We start from the raw sequence: 24,453 nt of genomic DNA, 5'->3' as shown, positions 1-24,453 counted from the left end.
ATTTATTTAACCTCTCCAGGACTGTTTACCCTTCTGTAAAATTGAGATGATATTGATATCTATCTTTAGGACTGTTGTGAGGCTTACATGAGATAATACATATAGAATACTTTTGGTACTTGGCAAACACTAAGAACTCAAAAAAAAAAAAAAGAATAAAAAAATAAAGCAAAGAGAAATTTTAAAGAAAATATAGGATACCATGACAGAATGCTTTAGGAGACAGAAAGAAATCTCTTCATATGATTTAACCTGGGAGACCAGAAGGAATACTGAAGCTACTTTGATAAGGAAATTGTTGAATTCAGGAGCCCATCACTGTAGTACATTCATCCCTCTGGGAGATAGTCTATGTAAATACGGAAATACAGGATTGGAACACTAATGAAAGATAACAATTGGCAATGTTGATTTGGAAATCATCTGAATATGGATGATAATTGAAGCTACAAGTGCCTGAGCTCCCCAAATGTTCAAAAATAAAAGCAGAAAACTGAGGGCAGAGCTTGAGAAGAAACAGCCAGAAAGGAGGGATCAATAAGACATAAAAACCTCAAAATGCATCATTCTAGAAGATGATGAAGCTTTAATCTTAATTATAGGTGGCCAGTTGTTCCTCTGTATTCTACACTAATATAATTAAAAGCAGTAATGTACTGTGAGGAAAAGCACTAGACTGGTAGTCAGCATATCTGGATTCTAACACAGTTTAGTTAACTTGCTCTGTGGTCCTTAGGTGAAGGACCTCGTCATCTTTGGATCTCAGTTTCCTCACCTATAAATGAAGAATGTTGGGCCAAATGATTTATTAGTTCTTTTAACTTCATAATTTTATGGATTAATATAGGAAGTTAAAAGTTTTTACAATCCAAAACCACTCAGAGCCTTCCTCATATATTCCCACAGTCCTATCACAGATGTTTAGTGACCTAACAAAAAGCAGGAGGCATTGGACATATTTTCTTACAAAAAAGTTTTAAAAGTCTCTCAAATTTTCCTGGTCTTCACTACAGGACTGTGTTTACTACAATTTCATTGAAGCCTCTGTATTTGGATGGGCAAATACCTACCTAAACTATGAAAATCTGAATACGCATTACAAATTATAAGATTCATTACAAAAGGATCAATTCTTCTCCTCCTCCTTTCCCTCCTCCTCCCCCTCCCCCTTTAGAGAGAGAGCATGAGAGCTGGAAGAGGGGCAGAAGGAGAGACAGAATCCTAAGCTGAGCGCAGCTTAGGTCCATGCTGAGCGCAGAGCCTCACACAGGATTTGATCACCATGACCCTGGGATCATGACCTGAGCGGAAATTAAGAGTTGGTTGCTCAACTGACTGAGCCACCCAGGCACACCCCACTCTTCTTCTTATAAAAGGGTTAACTTAGTAGTTTCTCTTTCCTTAACTCTTGCTATTTATACTTGTGGTTTCCTACAAACATTTTCCTGCACCTTTTTTTATATAAGAAAAATAAAGGTTTCCTTTGCCTGCTACAAAATAACTTCATAACTCCTATTTCAGAATTTCTAATCTCTTCTATTACAGCTTTTAAGATAATCTTTATTAATGTCTTATGGTTTTATATTTTAATCATTACACTTGTGGAAAGTTAAGAAAAACACTGTAGTGCTTAAAAGAAATTATCTAGAGATGTCAATATTAATTTTAAAATATTTTAATCTTGTAGTCTCTCCTATAGTTGCAATCTTCACTACACTCTCTCTGAAGTATAAAAAAGGACTACTTCAATTTTATAAATTGAAAGCAATTTGCACTGATTTTCTGACTCCCAGGCTCAGATTAGGCTGTAATATAAAGCCTTCTAAAATTTAAATAGATATGTTTTCCATCCCAACTTTATTGAGGCAAAATTTGCATATAGTAAACTGCACATGATAAAAGTAGACAATTTGAGAACTTCTGACCAAGTATACTTCTGTGAAACCATCACTACAATCAAGAAAAATAACATGTCTATCACTACAAAAAGTTTTCTCCTTTGTGATACCACCTTCCCACCAATCTCCAGTCCCCATTTTTCATCCTCTTCATCCCACTGATCGCAACCACTGATCTTTTTATCACTATAGTTTGGATTTTCTAGAATTCTATATCAAAGGAATCATACAGTATGTGTTCCTTTTTTGGTCTGGCTTCTTTCACTCAGAATAATTATTCTGAGATTCATTCATGTTGTTGAGTCTATCAATTGTCCATTCCTTCTCATTGTCAAGCAGTATTCCATTGTGTGAATATACCACAATGTGTTTTCCTTTCACCTGCTGGTGGTCATTTGGGTTGTTTCTAGTTTGGGCCTATCACAAATAATGCTGCAATGAATATTCATAGTCTTAGTGGGTAAATACCTAGGAATGCAATGGGAATCATATGGTAGGTATATGTTTAGCTTTTTAAGAAATGGCCAAATTGTTTTCCAAATTAGTTATATCATTTTATATTCCCAAAATGCACTATATGAAAATTCCAATTGTTCCATATCCTTGCCAATAATTTGTATGATCAGTCTTTTTAATTTTAGCCATTCTGTGACTAGGGTATGCAGTGATACCTCATTGTACTTCTAATTTGCATTTCCCTAATGTCTAATGATGTTAAGCATCTTCTCATATATTTATTTTGTCATCAATATAACTTCTTTGGTGAAGTGTCTATCTAAATTTGTTGCCCAGGGGCGCCTGGGTGGCTCAGTTGGTTAAGCATCCGACTTTGGCTCAGGTCATGGTCTTGCAGTTTGTGGGTTCAGGCCCCACGTGAGGCTCTGTGCTGACAGCTCAGGGCATGGAGCCTGCTTCAGATTCTGTCTCCCTCTCTCTCTGCTCCTCCCATGCTCATGCTCTATCTCTCACTGTCTCTCAATAAAAAATAAACGTTTAAAAAAATTTTTAAAAATTTGTTGCCCAGTTTTAAAAATTAGGTTGTCTTCTGAGTTGTAAGAGTTCTTTATATATTGTAGTTAGAAGTCCTTTATTAAATATATGCTTTCCAAACAGTTTCTCCCAGTCTATGGCTTATCTTTTTACTTTCTTAAGTATGTTTTGAAAAAATGTTTTAATTTTGAGAAGGTAAAATTTATCAATTCTTTTCCCTTTTAAGATGCTTTTTGTGCCATGTTTAAAAAATTTTTGCCAAATCCAAGGTAACGTATTTTTTTTCCTTATATTCTCATCTATGAGTTTTATACTTTTAGCTCTTACATTTAGATTTATGATCCATTTTTTAATTTTTTTATATGGTATGAGGAAAGGATTGAGATTCTTTTCATTTTTTTGGCATAACTATTCAATTGTTCTAGCACCATTTCTTGAAAAGATTATCCTTTCCCCATTGAATTGCCTTGGCATATTTGTTGAAAATCAATTGACTCTGTGTGTGTAGGTCTATCCCTGGGCTCTCAATTCTGTTACATTGCTCTATTTATATCTATCTTCACATCAATACCACACTGTGTTGATTACTGTAACTCTTATAATGTCTTTTTTTTTTTTTTTTTTTTTGAGAGAGAGAGAGAGAGGATCTTAAGGATGTGGGGCTCAATCTCACGACCCTGGGATCAAGACCTGAGCTGAATCAAGAGTCAGAAGCTCAATGAACTCGGACACCCAGGCGCCCTTCTTATAATGTCTTGAAATCAAGTATTGTAAGTCCCTCAACTTTGTTTTTCTTGGTCAAAGTTTTGGCTACTCTAGTTCCTTTGCATTTCCATATAAAATTATAAAATTTAGAATCAGGTTGATAATTTCTATAAAAAGAATCTGCTATGATTTTTATTGGGCTTGCCTTAAATCTGTAGATCCATTCAGACAGAAATGACATCTTAAAAACATTGAATCTTCTGATCCATGAACATGATATATCTCTGTATTTAGATCATTAATTTCTCTTGCAATGTTTTACAGTTTTCATTTTATGTCTTTCACATCTTTGGTCACATTTATCTCTAGGTTTTTGTGTTTTTGTTTTTGCTGCTAAATGATATTTTAAAAATTTCAACATCCAATTGTTAATTGCTAGTATACAGAAATACAGCTGATTTTTTGTATATTAACTTTGTATCCTGCAGCTTTGCTAAACTAATTAGTTCCAGTAGCTTTTTTTTTTGGTACTATTCCATGGTATTTTTATCTGCAAATACAGTGTTATTCTTCCTTTCCAATCTCTATGCCTTTTATTTCTTTGCCTGGTTTTATTGCACTAAGTAGAACCTCCAATACTATTTTAATTGAAGGAAAATTTTACAGAGAAATATTCCAGACTCCCAGGCCCAGATAAGGCTAAACTACAGAATCTTGCTGAATTTAATTAGATTTTTTTTTTTATTTAATAAATCATTACTTATAGGCTTAGTTTAGGCTTATCATTATTAGGCTTAGTTTTTCCAAGGTTCATATATTCATCACATGTTCAAATACTGAACAACTATTGCAGGCCAGGTTGTGTGCTAGTTGTCAGGCAGAGAATGCTCGGCACATTCTCCGTAATGTATAAAAGGGGAGTACACGGACAACATGAGCCTGGCCCTGATGAAGTCTTAGTGAGGCAGTTTACAAGAGTTAAAAGCGCAAGCTCATGGTTCAGTCAGTTAGGGTTTGAATACAGCTCTGTTCCTTACTGGTTGGTTGACCCTTGGAAAATTTAACATACTTTCCTGTTTCTTCAACTGTAAAATGAAGGTATTAATAATACCTACCTAACAGGATTGCTGTGAGGATTAAATTAATACCTTTAAAGTACTTGGAACAGGGCTTCTTCTATGGTCAATAGCTATTATTAGAGGGCAGGATTAATTCTTCACAGTTTAAATCTACAAATAACTGATACACAAGTGTCCAAACATTAAGAATCGTAAGTAGTTTAATTTACCTGCTAAGTAGTTTAATTTAGTTTAATCTATCGTAAGTAATTTAAACCTGGGTTTAAGTCCTTGCTCTGCTGTTCACTGGCTGTGTGACTTTGAACAAACCACTTAAACAAGAGCAATGCCTGTAAGGTGACTTGTATAGTATTTTGCACACAACAGATGCTTAATGGGCAGCAATAATATCACAGCATGTGTTCATAAGAATTGCTGCCATTTATTAGGGCTTACCATGTGGGACCCAGGGCTAATTACTTTCCATATAGTTTCTTTTTGCTTCTCAACCTAGCTAGGTGAGTATAATTGGCCCCATCGCATGGTAAAGTAACAAGATTACCTTTGTGTAGCTATGACCAGTGGGAGGCCTAACAAGTGGTGGCTTGGAATCCAACCCTTCACCAAACCCGGGTTCTACAGTGCGGCCTTTGTCAACAGCTGGGCGGGCCCCCGACAGCCGCTCAGGAGGTGGCGTCAGGAGGCGGCAGTCGGCCAGGCGGGAGCAAAGGCCACCTCACCTCACCGAGCCTCTAGGAGCCCGCCAGGCGAGGCTTCTCCTGCCTCCTCTCCGGCTCGGCCCCCTCCTGGGGCGTCACCCTCTCAGATGGCCTCCGGGGCTCGAACGTCAAAGATCCTCAAGCTGAGCGGCACGCCGCAGCCGGAACAGGAGCGGAGGGCTGGGGTCAGTGACTGCGCACTGTTTCCAAAAACACTCTGGGGGCGGGGCTTCTGCGTCACTGAGGTGCGACCCGGTCGCAGGCCCGGCCCGCGTCGCTGCCGCTGTGGGTCTGAGCTGCGGGCTGAGGTGGAGCTGCTGCCGCCGGTAGCGCGTTGCCTTGAGCCAGGGGTGAGCTGCATCGTGCTGTCCTTTCTCCGTTTCCCTTCCTTGTTGCCCCAAGACCCCGGGGCTGGGAGAAGAAACACCGGCCGGTCCTCCACTGTCAAGCCGGGCTTCAGTGGGGCGACAGGCCCGGCCCCGCCATCCTTCTAGGCCTCGGTTTAGGGCGCAGGGCTGGTTTGGGAGGCCCTTCTGCGGACGCTGCGTACCCAACCCGGCAGTTTCCATTGGCCAGAGGTGCAGATGGTTGTCCAGTGGGAGGGGTGGTTCTGGACAACTAGGAGAGGGTTTGTCCTTCTCGAGCCGGCCGGAAACTGCTTTTGAATATTGCCGCCGGCGCAGTCAAGTGGGCCAGCGGAAATAGCTGTTGGTTAAACGTGCAGGTGCGCTTGAGGAGGGGCCGAGGCAGCTAGGATGGCCAGAGGGTGGTGGGTGCGTTTAGTAAACACACCGGTGCTGCAGAAACCTTGTGTGCCCCTGCCGCATTGGGCACCTCAGGTTAGAAACCCTTGCCTGGGGCGATAGTTCAGAAAAGGCCAAGTCGATCTGCTTAGCCGGCCTTCTATTGCTAAATTAGCTTACACTGTCCATCTTCCCAAAAGGCTTGCCTTGTCGAACCAGCTACCTTGACCCCGTCTGAGACAAAAAGTTTCCTTTCTAATAACTGTAATAACTACTCCTGGAAAGAAAGCCTTCTGTGTTAGCTTTTGCAGTGACTTCTGTTATTTGTATCGTGGTTACAAATGTGGATTTACTGCTATTATTCAAATTTATCCCTAGCCCCTTTATTAAATATCAGTGTACATTCATATTCCGACCCTGTCCTAGTTCATGCTGCCAAATGATTTATTTAGTTCTTTCCTCTGGCGTATTTATAAAGCTGCCTTAACACTTCCTATGGTTTGTAAGTCTTAGATCTTCTGCATAAAGTTATTTTTCACCTCTCTTCCGCCCATTTTTTGCTATAAGATGAGCTCCATCCATTCAGAATTTCATGCGGGGTATGGGGTTCCATGGATCAACGATCCTAAATCAGTAACCTGTGTATTGAAGTCACTCCTAAGAAGTGATGCTTTCTGAATTCAGAACTCAAAAGAAGTATGGGTTTTTCTCCTTTCCTTTGATTCTGACTGCAGTTTCTTTATTTTTCTTGTTTTTTATTTTTTATTTTTATTTTTTAACTTGTATTTATTTTTTGAGACACAAAGAGCATGAGCGGAGGAAGGGCAGAGAGAGAGGGAGACACAGAATCCGAAACAGGCTCCAGGCTCTGAGCGGGAGCACAGAGCCCAATGCGGGGCTAAAACTCAGGAACTGTGAGATCATGACCTGGGCCGAAGTCAGACTTTAACTGATTGAGCTACCCCTGCCTGACTGCAGTTTCTAAATAGTTTCCTCTAGAATATGATTGTATGTCTCCAAAATGTGCTGTCATTTGGTGTAAGTGAACTTTATATTTAATGTGTGTAGCCTGATCCTTCTTAGTTCATGTCTAAACGCTTCACAGACTTCCCTTCCCTTCTCCCAAAAAGGCAGGGAAAGCCCAGAGAGAATGCTTACAAGTCTAGTTAGTGTATTTTTCCAAATATGAAATGTATTTAGTAAACACAACAGTGCTATCAAAAATCCAGTCTTAATCTCAAGTACTCTCTTTTTGTAGTTTTTCTTTCTATATATATTTTTTTCTAATTAAGATCTTTGAGCCCAGAACAAGCATTCCAGCTTCTATAGTAACTAGTATAATTGTTTCCTTATGTATCCATCATAGCTACTGTTAATTTCTTATCTTGCAGAACAGCTGATATCTGCTTATAGATGTAGAGTTTGAGTAAGCGGTGAGTAACAAAGTAAATAGTGTCTTTAGGGATCTAGTTTTTAGAACTTAGTTTTTATCACTGATCTTAAAGCTGACTTAATGAAAGTAGTTGATGATTATTATTTTTGTAAGTAAGGAAGTTGATACAAAAATTCATGGAGAATAGGCTTCAGAGAGGTTTTCTAAATACTACAGTACTTGTCAACTAGTCATTTTACTGTACTTTCAGGCTTTTAAACTTTGCTTTAATCCTTTTATTAATGGATATAGTTTAAATGTTCATGGAGGTTTTCCTTTGTTTTGGTTTTTGTTTTGCCAGGTGCACATGATGTGATTTTTATATCTTTGTAATGCATATTTGAACTACAACAATTCGTTTGTTAGAAAAAGAAGTGATCAAGTGTATGTTACCACCCACTAGAGAATGTGGCATTTTTGGAATCCTTGATATTCTTATGAGTTTCAAAATAACATTTGTTCTTTATTTAGAAAATCCTTGAATGTTTTTTTGAAAGCACATTACAGGCATACCTTGGAGATATTGCAGGTTCAGTAACAGACCACCATAGTAAAGCAAATATTGCAGTAAAGTGAGTCAAGTGAATGTTTTGGTTTCCCAGTGCATATAAAAGTTATGTTTACACTATACTGTAGTCTATTAAGTGTGAAACAGTATTATGCCTAAAAAAACAATATACATACCTTAATTTTAAAAAATACTTTATTTTGGGAGTGAAGTTTGCTTCATCAATTTACTCTTTCATGAGTGATTTCTTTCTGGCATGTAGTGTTATTTGGTAGCATTTTACGCACAGTGGAACTTCTTTCAAAATTGGAGTCAATTTTCAAATTTACTTTCAAATTGACTTCTCAAATCCTTCCTGCTTTACCAACTAAATTTATATAATATTCTAAATCCTTTGTTTTCATTTAAGCAATCTTCACAACATCTTCACCAGAGATGGATTTTATCTCAAGAAACCAATGTCTTTGCTCATCCATAAGAAGCAACTCCTCATCCTTTAAAGTTTTATCATGAGATTGCAGTGATTCAGTCATATCTTCAGGCTCCACTTCTAATTTTCATTCTCTTGCTCTTTCTACCACATCTGCAGTTCTTTCCTCCACTGAAGTCTTGAACCCCTCAAAGTCATCCGTGAGAGTTGGAATCAACTTCTTAAAAATTTCTGTTCATATTGATATTTTCATCTCTTGTCATGAATCATGAATGTTCTTAATGGCATCTAGAATGGTGAATCATTTCCAGAAGATTTTCAGTTGGCTTTGCCCAAATCCATCAGAGGAATCACTCTGTGATAGCTATAGCCTTACAAAATGTTAACTAATTAGACTTGAAATTACCCCTTGATCCATGGGCTGCAGAATGGATGTTGTGTTAGCAGACATGAAAACAACATTAATCTCATTGTACATCTCTAACAGTGCTCTTGGGTGACCAGGTGCATTGTCAGTGAGCAGTAATAATTTGAAAGTAATCTTTTTTTTCTGAGCAGTATGTCTCAACTGTGGGCTTAAAATATTCGGTAAGCCATGTTGTAAACAGATGTGCTATTATCCAGGCTTGAGCACACGCAGAGTAGATTTAGCATAATTCTTAGGGGCCCTGGGTTAATCCGAACGGTAAATGAGCATTGGCTTCAGTGTAAAGTCACCAGCTGCATTAGCCCCTAAAAAGAGAGTCAGCCTGTCCTTTGAAGCTTTGAAGCCAGGTTTTGACTTCTCCTTTCTATCCATGAAAAAATCCTAATGATGTCTTCTCCCAATAGAAGACTGTTTCATCTACATTGAAGATCTGTTGTTTAGGGGCACCTGGGTGGCTCAGTCAGTTGAGCATCCAACTCTTGATTTCAGCTCAGGTCATGATCCCAGGGTCATGGGATTGAGCCCTGCATCGGGCTCCATGCTGAGTATGGAGCCTGCTTAGGATTCTCCCCACCCCCCTCCTCAATCTCCCTCTCTTCATCTCTCCCTCTCTCCCCCTCTACCCCCTCCCTCCCTCTTCCCCCCCACTCCCTCCCCTCCTCTCCCCAGCTGATGTTCGCTCTTTCTAAAATAAAACAATTAAAGAAAAAAAAAAGAAAAAATCTGTTGTTTAGTGTAGCCACCTTCATTATTAATCTTAGCTAGATCTTCTGGACAACTCACTGCAACTTCTATATAAGCATTTGCTGCTTTACCTTGCACTTTTATGTTACAGAGATGGCTTCTTTCCTTAAACCTCATGAACCAACCTCTGCTAGCTTCAAACTTTCTTCTGCAGCTTCCTCACCACATTCAGCCTTCACAGAATTGAAGTGAGTTAGATCCGTGCTCTGGATTAGGTTTTGGCTTAAGAGAACGGTGTGCCTGGTTTGGTCCTCTATCCAGACCACTAAAACTTTCTCTATATCTGCAATATGGCTTTAAAAAAAATTTTTTTTTTTAATGTTTATTTATTTTTGAGACAGAGACAGAGCATGAGCAGGGGAGGAGCAGAGAGAGAGGGAGACACAGAGTCCGAGGCAGGCTCCAGGCTCTGAGCTGTCAGCACAGAACCCGATGCGGGGCTTGAACTTATAAGCTGTGAGATCATGACCTGAGCCGAAGTTGGATGCTTAACCGACTGAGCCACCCAGGTGCCCCTCTGCAATATGGCTTTTTAATTTTCTTATTGTTTGTGTTTTCACTGGAATAGCACTTTTTAACTTCTTTCAAGAACTTTTCTTTTGCATTCACAATTTGGCTAACTGGTGCAAGCAGCCTAGCTTTTGGACCATTTCAGCTTTCAACATGCCTTCCTTACTAAGCTAATCAGTTCAAACTTTTGACTTAAAGTGAGAGATGTGTGACTCTTCCTTTCACTTAAACACTTTGAGGCCATTGTAGGGTTAGTAATTGGCCTAATTTCAATATTGTTGTGTCTCAGGGACTAGGGAAGCTTTTGGAGAAGGAAAGAGATAGGAACTGCTTGTCAATGGAGCAGTCTGAATATACACAACATTTATCAGTTAAGTTTGCTATCTCATATGGGTGCAGTTCATAGCACCCCAAAACAATTACAATAGTAACATCAAAGATCACTGATCACAGATTACCATAACAAATATAATAAGAAGAAAGTTTGAAAAATTGCAAGAATTACTAAAATGTTACATGAAAAAATGAAGTCAGCAAATGCTATTGGAAACATGGCACCCATAGACTTGCTCCATGCAGGGTTACCACAAACCTTCAACTTGGGAAAGAAAAAAAAGAGGCAATATTTGTGAAGCACAATAAAGGTGTATACAATAAAAATAAAACAAGGTGTGCCTTTATTATCCTGCTAGAAAGGCAGGTGGCATTAAATTATAGATGGCATAATAGTATGAGAACTGATAGTTCCTTAAGAACTTAAAAAAAAATATTTTTTTAATGTTTATTTTTGAGAGAAAGACAGAGAATGAGCGGGGGAAGGGCAGAGAGATAGAGGGAAACAGAATTTGAAGCAGGCTCCAGGCTCTGAGTGGTCAGAACAGAGCCCGAAGCAGGGCTTGAACTCATGAACCATGAGATCATGACCTGAGCCAAAATCAGACACTCAACCGACTGAGCCACCCAGGCGCCCCTCTTTAAGAACATTTGATGGGAGATTTATCTTGTACTGAGTTCTATGCCAGTGGTTTGTACAAATTATGTTCCTATGCTATACTACTGTGCCCTGTCTAGAGGGAATTATTTGCTACTATCAAATAATGAATATTTTTCAATTCATGTACACATTAAATTAGTGATGAATTTTTATAATTTTTTTTTCATGTATTTTAAAAATTTCAACTTCTTTCCAAGTTATTACTAGATGAATGAACAAGTTAGGAGTCAAAAGAATACTAAGTGAACAATAATTTTTAAAAGATCTGTCAACAATATTTACTGTATCTGTTCATAAACATTTATTGTATGCTTATGTATCTACCAGAAGAGAGAACACAGCCTCTATCCTCAGGAAGCTCACAGAGGGGGATGGTCAAGTGACCTAACTGATGATGTGTGCTATTTTATAAAAGAATGTGCAGAGTCACCGAAGAGGGACACTGAAAAACCTATGGCGGGTGACTCGAGGATGGCCACAACAGACTGTTTTTGTGAATATCTGTCCTTGGTTTTGGTTTTATAATGCATATAGATCACAGAATCATATTTATGTTAGTGATGGACATTAATATTTATCATTATTATCCTTATTTTATGGTATTCAAAATGAACTGTAAATTCTAGGCCCTATCCACTGAACCAGGGTGAGAATCACTGCCCAGACTCTCTTAGTATCTAGTGTTGCCTTTTAATCAGAGGAGTTAGTGAGGCACCTGGATGGCTCAGTTGGTTAAGCATCCAACTTCAGCTCAGATCATGATCTCACAGCTCATGAGTTTGAGCCCCAAGTGGAGCTCAGTGCTGACAGCTCAGAGCCTGGAGCCTGCTTCAGATTCTGTGTCTCCCTCTCTCTCTGGCCCTCCCCCGCTGGTTAGTTTTCTCTCTCTCTCTCATTCTCTCTCTCTCTCTCTCAGAAATAAACATTAAAAAAATTAATCAGAGGAGTTAGTGATTAGGTTTTCCAGATACCAAGTGCAATTACAGGATAACAAGTTAATATGCTGCATCAAATTAAAAACCTTATTCAGAGTTAGGGCATCAGATCAAAACTATTCAGAAACAAAAGGGACCATTTTCTAACTCAATAAATAAGTGACTAAAGCTTCTTTTTAAATATCTGGTTGGTGGGCACATTGGTTAAATTATCATTAAATGTTTTATACTAAATATTAAGATCGTGTATTTCAAAAGTTTAATTTTTTCTTTGTTAAGTAATATAGGTGTAATTTAAAGTTTTCAGTCCAGTTGGTTAGAATTTTTTATTGCATTTTGATTGGATTGGTACAGGAAAGCTAGAGGGAATTTAAGCTTCACTTTAGGAATGAAATATTAGGTTAGGAGTCACCTACTCTATTTCTCACCCAAGCAAACATCTTCTCTAAAACACTCATTAGATGAACTTCTAATCTTTATTTAAACACTTCCACACTTCCAATGAAAACAAGCTCGCATACATTACAAGACAGCCCTTAATACTTCTGGATAATTGTGGATGATAGAAATTTCTTATTTGACCTGAAGTTTGCCTAATTCACACTTATAGGCCAGTATTTTCACTGTAATTATATAAAATAAATCTTACTCTTGTACATGAAATCTCTTTAAATGTTTGAACAAACCTATTGGTTGTTACTGAATTATGCTTATCTAGAATAAATCACTTTGTTTCCTTTGCTAGATCCATAACATCTTGTATACTGTCTCAGGTATGTTCAAATGATTAATGCCCTTTAAAAATGTGTGCTTAGAGCTGATTACAGAACTACAATGTGGTGGACCCATTACAGAGAACAATAGGACTAGGGTCTTGCTTTGGACATCTGCTTCTAGCAAGAGTTTGGGATTATCTTAATATCCTTTTTGTCCTTATTTACTGTTGGCTTATTTTGACTGAAACCCTCAGACTTTTTATATTTTTTTAACTGCTTTTAAGCACATCTTAGCTTTGTGTTTTTGTGCAATTGGATTTTCAAAAAATATTAAGGATTTAACTTTGTCATATTTGACATAATTTATTCCATTTCAGAAAATCATTATCTATTTCAGTCTTAATCCTAGTCTTCAGTGGACATTATTCATTCATACCAATTTTAGCCATCCGCAGGTTGGACAGGCATGCAGGCTTGTCTTCAGGTCGTCTCTTGATACCAGTCTCCCTTGTGATACCAGCCCAGCTCTTGATACCAGTCTCCCTCTCCCTCTGCCTCTGCTTTAGTCACTCTAGCCTTTTTTTTATTGACTCAAACGTACAATGTTCCTTCCTCCATTACACACTTTCTATAACTTCTGCCTGGAATGGCCTTTCCTTTCCATTGCTCTATCCCTCTTCTCAAATCAAATGTTGTTTGTGCATGACTTCCCTGACACAATACTACATCAAGCCTCCCTTTTATAGGCTTTTGTAGCACCCTGTACTTGTTTGGCTTAGTTCTTCTCATTTTATAATTATGTATTTATTGGTGTGATTGTTGTCTCTTCCCCACTGTATCAAATGCTCCATCATGGCAAGAAACATGTTTCTTTCACTCACTGTTGTATCTCCATGGCCTTAAAAAGACCGTGGTAACACAGTGGCTTCCTAACACCTGTTTACAACCATTGGCTCCTAATGATATTTCACATGTTTGAATTAGAACAGGAAAAATAAGGACAGTAGTGCACATGTATATATGTAGTGTACATCAGTGTGAAGTTACTGCCTTCTTGGGAAGGACTTTTATTTACTTAGTTATTTAAATTTTTTTTAACGTTTTTATTTATTATTGAGAAACAGAGGATGAGCATGGGAGGGGCAGAGAGAGGAGGAGACACAGAATCCGAAGCAGGCTCCAGGCTCTGAGCTGTCAGCACAGAGCCCGACGCGGGCCTCAAATTCGTAAATGGCGAGATCATGACCTGAGCCAAAGTCGACGCTTAACCAACTGAGCCACCTAGGCGCCCCTGTTCTTCTAACTTTATATTACAAAACAAACAAACAAACAAAACAACCCTGTAAGCTATGTGACTTTGTTACTTTAACCTCTCTTTATTTGTTTCCATAACTATTCTATTTCTTCATCTATAAAATGGTTATTATGGGAATTTGAATGACTGAAGTCCTTTTTTTTCTTTTTAAGTTTATTTATTTTGAGAGAGAGAGAAGGGGAACCAGCGGGGGAGGGGCACAGGGAGAGGGGGACAGAGGATCTGAAGCAGGCTCTTTGCTGTGAGCAAGCAAAGAGCCAGATGTGGGGCTTAAACTCACAAACTGTGAGATCATGACCCGAGTCGAAGTCAGGAGCCACCCAGGTCCCCCTGACTGAATTCCTGAATATATGTAGAGTGCTCAGAAGATTGTGTTACACAATGCAAGTGATCAAAAGTATTAGCTGCTTTTACTATTAGTAGTAGTAGTATTTGTGTTGAATAGGGATTTTCATATTAAGTGACAGAGTAAGTCAGCATAGACAGAAATACTAAAACTTTATTTTCTGTTTCAACCATATTCTCAATACTTGATATTCTGATTAATCATTATTTACCAAAGAAAAAAACTTTGCAGAATAAACACATTCAACTCTTCTTTAGCCACAATTCACAGAATTACATATTTCAAGACTTTAGAGTAATTATTAAATGTTTTGTGATTACAGGGGTGCCTGGGTGGCCCAGTCGGTTGGGTGTCCAACTTCGGCTCAGGTCATGATCTCACGGTTTATGGGTTCGAGCCCCGCGTCAGGCTCTGTGCTGACAGCTCAGAGCCTGAGGCCTGCTTCGGATTCTGCGTCTCCCTCTCTCTCGGACCCTCCCTCGCTTGCATTTGGTCTCTGTCTATCTCTCTCAAAAATAAATAAACATTAAAAAAAATGTTATAAATGTTTTGTGATTACATTTTTAAGTCATTTCAATAACTTATTGATATATACTGCTAGTAGATTATTAAAGGAGTGATCCAGCCTTTCAACTAAAATATCACCTTCATACTTAGAAAACAAGTTATATAAACTTTAAGTTTAAAACACCTGGTAGGCACCTGCATGGCTCAGTTGGTTGAGCATCTGACTTGAGCTCAGGTTATGATCTCATGGTTCTTGAGTTCGAGCCCCATGTTGGGCTCTGTGCAGACAGCTCATAGCCTGGAGCCTGCTTTGGATTCTGTGTCTTCCTCTCTCTGCCCATCCCCTGCTCGTGCTCTCTCTCTCTCAAAAATAAATTTAAAAAAAAAATTTTTTTTAAACATTAAAACACCTGGAGAAGTTAGATAGCAAAAGTGCTATCTTTTCTAAGCAGAAAATGTGAGGTGGTTAAATTATCTAATATTTGAATTTTCTTAGGCTTTCAAACCAAAAAAAGTGTTTAATTTGCATATATTTTATAATTAAAAATTAAGTTGCACGTTTACAAATAAAGTATTTCAACAAACGTTATTTGGCTGATATAATTGTATCATGATTATGTATCTTGGTATATCAGTGATTAAAAATATGAGTACTAGAAAGTGAAATAAGAGAAGGATAAATATATGATTTCACTCACATGTGGAATTTAAGAAACAAAACAGATGAACATTGGGGAAGGGAAGGAAAAATAAGATAAAAACAGAGAGGGAAGCAAACTATAAGAAATTCTTAAATACAGAGAACTGAAGGTTGCTGGAGGGGAGCTGGGTAGGGGGATGAGCTAAATATGTGATGGGCATTGAGGAGGGCAGTTATTGGGATGAGCATTGGTTGTTATACGTAAGTGATGAATCACTAAATTCTACTCCTGAAACTGTTATTACACTATATGTTAACCTGGATTTAAATAAAATTTAAAAAAATAACTATGTTAGTATTTTACACTTATGTGCTGAGCACTGGTGATGTATGGAAGTGTTGAATCACTATTTTGTACACCTGAAACTAATATTACACTGTATGTTAACTAGAATTTACATAAAAACTTAAAAAAATATATGAGCACTAGAATCTGAAAAACATGAGTTCAAAGTTCACTTTGGTCACTTACCATTTAATTTTAGATAAGTTACTTAGCTCTACTTCCTTATCTGTAAAAATAAGAATATAATAATGCCTCGCCCTTAAGGTTGTTGTAAGAAATAAATGAGGTAATATATGGGAAGCTCTTAGGTAAGAGTCTGACATGTGGTAAGTAGTCAGTAAATGTCCTTTGAAAATTATGCGTATAAACAAGCTTCCTATTATATACAAGCACTTAAATGCCTCTGTGTGTGTGTGTGTGTGTAATGTTTTTTTTTTTTTAATTTTATTGTTTATTTACTTATTTTGAGAGAGAGAGAGCACAGTCATGCACTCCCATCAGTCAGGGCTCAATCTCACAAATCATGAGATCATGACCTGAGCCAAAATCAAGAGTTGGAAACTTAACCAACTGAGCCACTCAGTTGTGATGGTTTTTGAGTTGCCAAAATTATAGGAATTAGAAGTTCACCACCCTACCAGTAACATAAGTGAATCCTGTTTTTTCATTTAGTTATATGATCTTAAAAATAAAAACATAAATCTTTACTTTAAAAATATTATTGTTTAAATAAATTCCACCTTAGACTTAAGTTTACTGAACCCTCACTTAAAGGTATTCCTAGTTTTTCTTATTTTCTTGAAGGGATGGGTATATTGCTGTTTTTATAGTATATATGAAAGTAACTTTTATATATATTTGACAGATAACTATGTGAAGCAACACTGTTTCTGGATTTCAAAAGACATCATTTCATCATGGGACAGCAAATTTCGGATCAGACACAGTTGGTTCTTAGCAAGTTACCAGAAAAAGTAGCAAAACATGTCATATTGGTTCGAGAAAGTGGCTCCTTAACTTATGAAGAATTTCTTGGGAGAGTAGCTGAACTTAATGATATGTAAGGCTTGTTCTTTTTCATTTTATTTTTCCTCCCTGATGTATGCCCCATATGCCATGACTGAGAAGTAACCAGAAATATTGATTGGTAAGACTGAATGTTTTCAGCTGCAGCAGTTAGCAAATATTTATTGAGTGCCTACTACAAGATTTTCTATGTGGCTATTTTAAAATATGTAACAGGAACAAAAGAGACCAAAGGAACTTAAAACTGGATTTTGAACATAGGCTTATAAATCAATTCTTGTTTGAAAGACCTAAAGGTTTACATAAACAGAAGAGAGTAAGAATAAGCCAATTAGTCACTCTAGAGAAAGGTTCCTAGGATAGTCAAAGGGCAGTCAGGTTTCTATACATCAGCCAATTCATCTGGTTAATAAATAAATAAATCTGTGTTCACTGAGCATTATTTTTGCCATAGAAATACATAATAGTAATAATTCATTTGTCACCACTGAAGGACAAGGTATTTCGTTTGTTAATATTTTCTAATTAGCTAACATTTTTAAATCTCTTTAACTCTTGAATAGATTTCTGAGATGGAATTTAAATTTCTCTGCCTTTTTAAAGAGCACATCTAATAGAACTTTGCCTTTTTTGTGTGAATTTATTCTTTAAAAAAATTTTTTTTAATGTTTTTTTATTTTTGAGAGAAAGCGAGAGAGACAGTGCAAGCAGGGGAGGAGCAGAGAGAGAGTGAGACACAGAATCCCAAGCAGACTCCAGGCTCTGAACTGCCAACACGGAGCCCAATGCAGGGCTAGAACTCACGAACTGTGAGATCATGACCTGAGCCAAAGTCAGATGCTTAACCAACAAGCCACCCAGGCGCCCAGAGTTTATTCTTTATTGTATCAATTTTTATACTGATCTGTGTAGAAGCTATTAAAATACAGAGTCTACTGTTACCCAGTCATGAAGAATAAAGAATGTCTTAAACATTAAAGTTATCTTAGAAGATAACATCTTTTTGAAACATTGGATTTCATTCATTTAATAAAAAAAAAATTCTGTATAGATATATGGATGGATCCTATATGAATATACATATAAATGCATAGAAAATGAACTGTAAGTATGTATACAATGTTTCTGGGGAATTGCTGGAAAAGGGGGGCAGTGAAGGGAGATTGTACATTTTACTGGGTATATTTACATATTGTCTGATCTTTTATAATAAAAATATAGTCATAAAATTTTAGCCTTTTTCTTTTTTCCTTTTTCCTTTTTTAGATTATACAGATGGTAGTATTTGAGGCATTACTTCTGGGACTGTATTTTTAAGGAGTAAAAATAGATTAAATTTAATAGAATAATGAATGGAATGCTTTTTTTTTTTTTTTTTTTAACTTTTTGACAGCAAGAGCATCGGGGAGGGGGGGGGAAGGAAGGGAGGGAGAGAGGGAGAATTCCAAGCGGGCTCCACGCCCAGTACAGAGCCCAACGTGAGGCTCAATCTCACAACCATGAGATCATGACCTGAGCTGAAACCAAGAGTCGAATGCTTAATTGACTGAGTCATCGAGGTGCCTGAGTGGAATGCTTTTTGGTGTTTATTGTTTTGACTCTTATGAAGAGTAATCATTGACATCTGCCATCCCTTTAGAGTCTCGGAATTTATATACATAAGCCATCTGTTCTATAAAATTTTACTTTTTGGTCTAAAGATACCAGATAAAATATGTCTTGTGAAAGCATCCACAGCTAAGCTTATTGTGTAATATAGAGGTGATAGTAAAGAATATCTTCCTTTTATTTACTTAGCACAGGATGTTCTGACTGGATTTGGTTCCTAAAACTAATTTATATGGGTCAGAGTTGGGCATTTCACAAGTGCAATGCTGTGTGAGAATTATAAAGTTAAACCTATACAAAAAGCGTGGCTTAATAGCTAGAAAACAGCTGAGAACTGGCACAGATGAATTTCACTAGCAGACTTTGTTACCTAGAGCTAGTTGCTTTATTTTTGGTGGCTTCTATTTACCTCTACATCCTTTGGTTCTGAGTATGATATCCCCACTGGTGCTCAGAGAGAAATGTGACTAATGATAATACTTAGTGTATCTTTGATCTGATATAATTTGGCATTAATGGGAAGATACTGAATTATCCTCTAAAGGTGTTATATTTTTATGTTAGAATCCTGTGGCCCTCAAAATTACTCTGCTAAAGGAAGATAGCAAAGCTGTATTTAAGGTGTCTCAAATCGTTTGCTTGATCCAGTCCCAAATTTTAAAAAAAAATTTTTTTTTTTTTCAAAGAGCTGTGTGTTGCTTAAATTAGGGCTCAACCAAGAGCAAGATTTTTTTCTCACACTTTATACATCTGAGGCAGTAGTCAAAATGCAGGTGGCTCATTCAGTTAAGCATCCAACTCTTGGTTTTGGCTCAGGTCATGACCTCACAGTTCATGAGATAGAGCCCTGCATTCTGCTCCACGCTGACAGCATAGAGCCTGCTTGGGATTCATATTCTCTCTCTCTCTCTCTCTCTCTCTCTCTCTCTCCCAAAATACATAAATAAACATAAGGAAAAATAATGTGGCTAAATGAAACCAGCTAAACTTTTTCTTTAAGTACCTGATTTCTTAGATGTGTTTTTTTCTAGACATCTTTGTTAGACATTAAAAAACCATTGAGATATGACATAAAAAGATCTATTATTCTGTCAGCGATGCTGTTGACGTTAAAAACTTAGTTGTATGTTTATAATCAAAACATTCTCTGTCCCTGTGTTTTAAGAATCTAATTATTACAATCATTATTGTTACTTGTCTCTGTATTTTCTTCAGATTTTCTTCTGTTTTAAAGGGTTTCTTGAATCTGGTTTCATAGCTCCATTATTTTATAAGACTTTTCATAAAATTAACAAATGTGTTTGTCTCTTTTCAGAACTGCTAAAATGGTTTCTGGCCAGGGAAAACATCTTGTTTTTGAGGTACTCCCTCGGTCTGATTCCTCTGCCTTATGGAAAATGGTTGTACGGGTGATCTGTACCAAGGTGAGGACAACAGAGACTTCAAGCTCTGAACTTAAATTCTTTTGGTGGTTAGAGCCACGCTTAATCATGTAATACAGTATAGTAGAATTACATATTAATAACTTGCTAATTTTTTTTGGTTAAAATTACAAGGTTTTATTTTAAGGCAACTCATTTTCATCAAAGCAGTTTGCAATTTTTTTATTTTTTTTTTAATTTTCTAGTTCTCTTTGCTGAGGCATAATAGAAACCTTGCCATTTTTTTAACTTTTTTTTAAATTTAAATTTTATTAACATACAGTGCAGTATTGGTTTCAGGAATAGAGTTTAGTGATTCATGACTTACATACGACCCCCAGTGCTCATCACAACAAGTGCCCTCCTTAAACTTTTTTTTTTTTTAAGATTTATTTATTTTTGAGAGGGAAGGAGAGAGAGAGAGAGAGAAAAGAGAGAGGAGGGGCAGAGAGAGAGGGAGACACAGAATCTGAATTAGACTCCAGGCTCTGGGTTGTCAGCAGAGTCTAACGCGGGGCTTGAACTCACAAACCATGAGATCATGGCCTGAGCCGAAGCCGGATGCTCAACCGACTGAGCCACCCAGGCACTCCTCATATTTCTTAATCTTAAGCGACTGAAACACAATTGTGCTATAACCTTTGTATTTACAAAAAGACCTTGTCTTGACTGTTACTACCATGATTATCCTCAAATAACATTTAATTCATTATAAAAGCTAATCTAAATGATGTTTAAATGAAATATTTTATGGAAATAATATTAGAAAAATTAATGGGTTAATTAAAATTATGGACTACAATGGCTATTAAGAAACTTCATGAGGGGCACCTGGGGGCTCAGTCAGTTAAGTATCTGACTATTGGTTTTGGCTCAGGTCATGATCTCACAGTTTGTAAGTTCTGGCCCTGCCTCAGGCTCTGTGCTGTCAGTACAGAGCCGTCTTGGGATTCTCTTTCTCTCCCTCTCTCTCTCTGGCCCTCCCCTGCTTGTACTCTCGGTCTTTCTCTGTCTCTTTCAAAATAAATAAATAAACTTTAAAAAAGGAACTTCATGAATTGTATTGTTTTTATCCATCCGAGCCTGCTTGGGATTCTCTTTCTTTTCATCTGCCCCCCTCTGTCTCTCTCAAAATAAATAAATAAACTTTAAAATAATAATAATAAAAGAATGTAAGCGAGGGTGGGGAGAGGTACAATCTGTAGGCCACTGGTTCCACTTTATACTAAATGAGTTTTTTTGCCAAAACAAAATAGCCTTCTGGGAAGAATTCAACCACTTTTTCTTAGGATTTACTTTAGTGTAATTTTCTTTCTTTAGTTTGGAAGTTTTAGTGTAAAATAGAACTTAAGATATTCAAGAAAGCAGTTGGTTGTTTCAGTTATAGTAGAATGGCATGTGGTTGTTGGATTCAAATAAATCTTTTAGTTAAGAAATTCGTTAAGAAGTTAAAAAGAATTGTCAATACTGGTCTCTGAAATTCATTTTTTAGGTCTGGGAAAGTCATCTGACATCATCAACTCTAAACAGGGTGATGCCTACAGGGTTATTTTGAGTATCAAATGAGATACATGTGTGCAAGTACTTTGACTTCCATAAATGTAGGAGACATGACATTTATTATTCATTTGCTCAGACATTCTTTTTCTCTCTTGTTAGGTAGTTTCCAAACCTTGAAAAATTTTACTTCCTAGGATTTTTGACTAAATATCTGTTCCCCCCTCTTTTGGGAAAAATGATTAGAGAAGGGGGATGGATTGAATAGGTGATGAGGATTAAGGAGGGCACTTGCTGTGATGAGTACCAGGTGTTGTATGTAAGTGATGAATCACTAAATTCTACACCTGAAACTAATATTACACTGCATGTTAACTAACTGGAATTTAAATAAAAACTTGAAAAAAAAATTGGTCAAAGAAATTATGAACTTTTTTTTTCATTTTCTTTGTATTTGTAGATTAACAAAAGCACTGGCATTGTGGAAGCATCACGGATCATGAATTTGTACCAGTTTATTCAGCTTTATAAAGACATCACAAGTCAAGCATCAGGAGTATTGGCAATGAGCTCCACCTCTGAAGACCCTGATGAAAACTCATCATCTGTAACATCGTGTCAGGCTAGTCTTTGGATGGGAAGGTATACAGTGCATAAGTACCATGTTTCTCTTCTTTTCCAATATGCAAGCTGCTGAAATCTCAGTAATATTTGCTGGTGCTCTTTGTGATATCTTAAATCACATTACTTCTTATCTCAGCTGATCAGTTTTTGGATGTCTGTGCTTCAGGACATTGTTAAGTGCCAAATTATAGAAAAATTAAAGTGACTCACACCAGGTAATGCTTCTATCAACCCAGTTTCCATGAATGCACTCTCCACTCTATATGCTTGCATTTAATGACAAAGGATATTAATATCTCTCTTATAACAGGAAGAAATGAAGTCAGCCAGAGTTTTCTTTGATGGAATTTGTTTACTCAGGCCTAATATATTATTGTTCTATTTAAACTTTCTTTTCCTTCTCTATAATGCTTTTTGCATGTGAACACTCCCACCTGTTGCCATTTGACAACCATGACCATAATTTAAATTTGTAAATGCCTCATTGGAAAAAGTCTTTGGTGGATCCAGACATGTTGACATCCTGTCTTATTGTCATACTGAATAGACAGTGAAAATCTGTATTGACAGTGTCTTTTACCTTAAATTAAGAGTATGTTTAGCAAGAATTTCTCTTTTATTGGTTCTTTTACAGTTGCATTTTCTGGTCTATTCTTAACCAACTGGTTTCCAAATACTATATTGTAGTAAAATTGTTATTTCCTTTTATCATTTGTTGTTTATAGGATTGTTTGGTTTTCTAGATTTGGGCTGTACAAATATTACTGAAATGCCAAGTGAATTTTAGAGCATGACTGGCAATGTTTAGGCTTTTCTTTTCTGTATTTTGTTGTTGCTGTTGTTTTAATGTTTATTCATTTTGGGAGAGACAGACACAAAATGAGTGAGCAGGGAAGAGGCAAAGACAAGGGGAGAGAGAGAATCCCAAGCAGGTTCTGAGCTGGCAGGAGCCTGACACGGGGCTCAATCCCATGAACTGTGAGATCATGACCTGAGCTGAAATAGTCAGATACTTAACTGACTGAGCCACCCAGGCATCCCAACAAGGTCCATAATTTAAAGAGCTTTGTATCCTACATGGCAAATAAATCTTCTATCGGTCGAATTCATTTATGTAAATGTGATATAATTGAAAGGACCTAATATGGGGGCCCCTGTATGGCCCAGTCCAACCTTGACTCAGGTCACGATCTTCCGGTTCATGAGTTTGAGCCCTACCCCCACATAGGGCTCTGAGCTGACAGCGTGGAACCTGGAGACTGCTTCAGATTCTGTGTCTCCCTCTCTCTATGCCCCTCCCCCCCTCGTGCACAAGCGCGCGCACGCTCGCTCTCTCTCTCTCAAAAATAAACATTAAAAAAAAATTTAAAAACAAAAGGGCCTATTATTTTCAGAAAGACCTGAGTATTTCCAGTTTTAGTTTATGTATTCTTTTTGATCATCACAGTGTTCATCTATTATCCAGTCTTTCTTTATGAAATTTGTCCCTCTTAGTACTTCTTCCCTAATGTTTGCTGTCCCTAAAAGTGATGTTAATTTAGTCTTATTTTGCCTGAGTCATGTTTTGCTTCATGCTGAGGGCACACAGATGCTGATAATGCGTTCTAAGGCACTGGAGACAAAGTTTAAAGCACAATGACAGCAGAGAATATTGTTGCTCTAGCTCCGTTTTCACACTGCAGGGTGAAGCAGCTGACTGACGAGGAGGAGTGTTGTATCTGTATGGATGGTCGAGCTGACCTCATCCTGCCTTGTGCTCACAGCTTTTGTCAGAAGTGCATTGATAAATGGTAAGTTATCTGCTGCCTTCAAGGGATGGGCACAGATAAATGGAAAAGTACATGAATAAACTTCAAAGGATACAATAATAGTGTAGTTAAGTGTAAAAGATTTTGTTCTTTAGTACTTTGGATTGTATAACATGCTTCCTCTTCTGGTTAAAAACATTTTTATACTTTAACTTTATGAAATGTGGCAGTGTATCTTAATTTTGGCATTTTACTTTTGCTGTAAGATTTGTGCCTGACTTGAGTCTAGAATCACAAGCTTCCCTTTTTCTTCATTTTTGTCCTCATTTCTGTATTTTGCCTCTATATATGATTAAAAGGAATAATATGAATCCTTGAATATTAGATTATTGGACCTGGAGAGAACTTTAGAGATCAGCTAGTCAAGCACGTTATTTTACAAAATAAAAATCAAGCATTTAGGTGACTTTATAACTGACATACAATAAACTACATATATTTAAAGTACAGTTTGGTGTTTTGACATATATACACCCATAAAAAATGTCATCACAATGAACAAATTT

At 37.1% G+C, this 24,453-nt stretch overlaps 1 protein-coding gene and 1 long non-coding RNA gene across 8 annotated transcripts in view; one reads left to right on the top strand and one right to left on the bottom strand.

Moving 5' to 3' along the window:
• Nucleotides 1–5,358, bottom strand: part of LOC122201037 — a 174,954-nt gene extending 169,596 nt beyond the window's left edge. For all 3 annotated transcript variants that reach the window (XR_006194048.1, XR_006194049.1, XR_006194050.1), the window contains exon 1: nucleotides 5,214–5,358. This is a non-coding gene — a long non-coding RNA (uncharacterized LOC122201037). The remainder of the gene's footprint in view (nucleotides 1–5,213) is intronic.
• Nucleotides 5,359–5,466: 108 nt separating this feature from the next.
• The window catches only part of RNF141 (ring finger protein 141), a 32,558-nt gene continuing 13,571 nt past the window's right edge, over nucleotides 5,467–24,453 (top strand). For 2 of the 5 annotated variants that reach the window (XM_042906919.1, XM_042906915.1), the window contains exons 1-5: nucleotides 5,615–5,720; nucleotides 16,829–17,023; nucleotides 19,913–20,021; nucleotides 21,976–22,157; nucleotides 23,822–23,929. In XM_042906919.1, the coding sequence (XP_042762853.1) occupies nucleotides 16,881–17,023; nucleotides 19,913–20,021; nucleotides 21,976–22,157; nucleotides 23,822–23,929 (542 nt within the window). In that variant the 5' untranslated portion in view covers nucleotides 5,615–5,720; nucleotides 16,829–16,880. Of the gene's footprint in view, nucleotides 5,556–5,613; nucleotides 5,721–7,504; nucleotides 7,547–16,828; nucleotides 17,024–19,912; nucleotides 20,022–21,975; nucleotides 22,158–23,821; nucleotides 23,930–24,453 lie in introns of those variants that run through there. The other 3 variants (XM_042906917.1, XM_042906916.1, XM_042906918.1) reach the window with 3 other exon arrangements.

This window comes from Panthera leo, chromosome D1, assembly GCF_018350215.1.
Source record: "Panthera leo isolate Ple1 chromosome D1, P.leo_Ple1_pat1.1, whole genome shotgun sequence".
Taxonomy (NCBI): domain Eukaryota; kingdom Metazoa; phylum Chordata; class Mammalia; order Carnivora; family Felidae; genus Panthera; species Panthera leo.
Note: the sequence above shows the minus strand (reverse complement) of the source record. Positions and strands in the feature narration are given on the sequence as shown.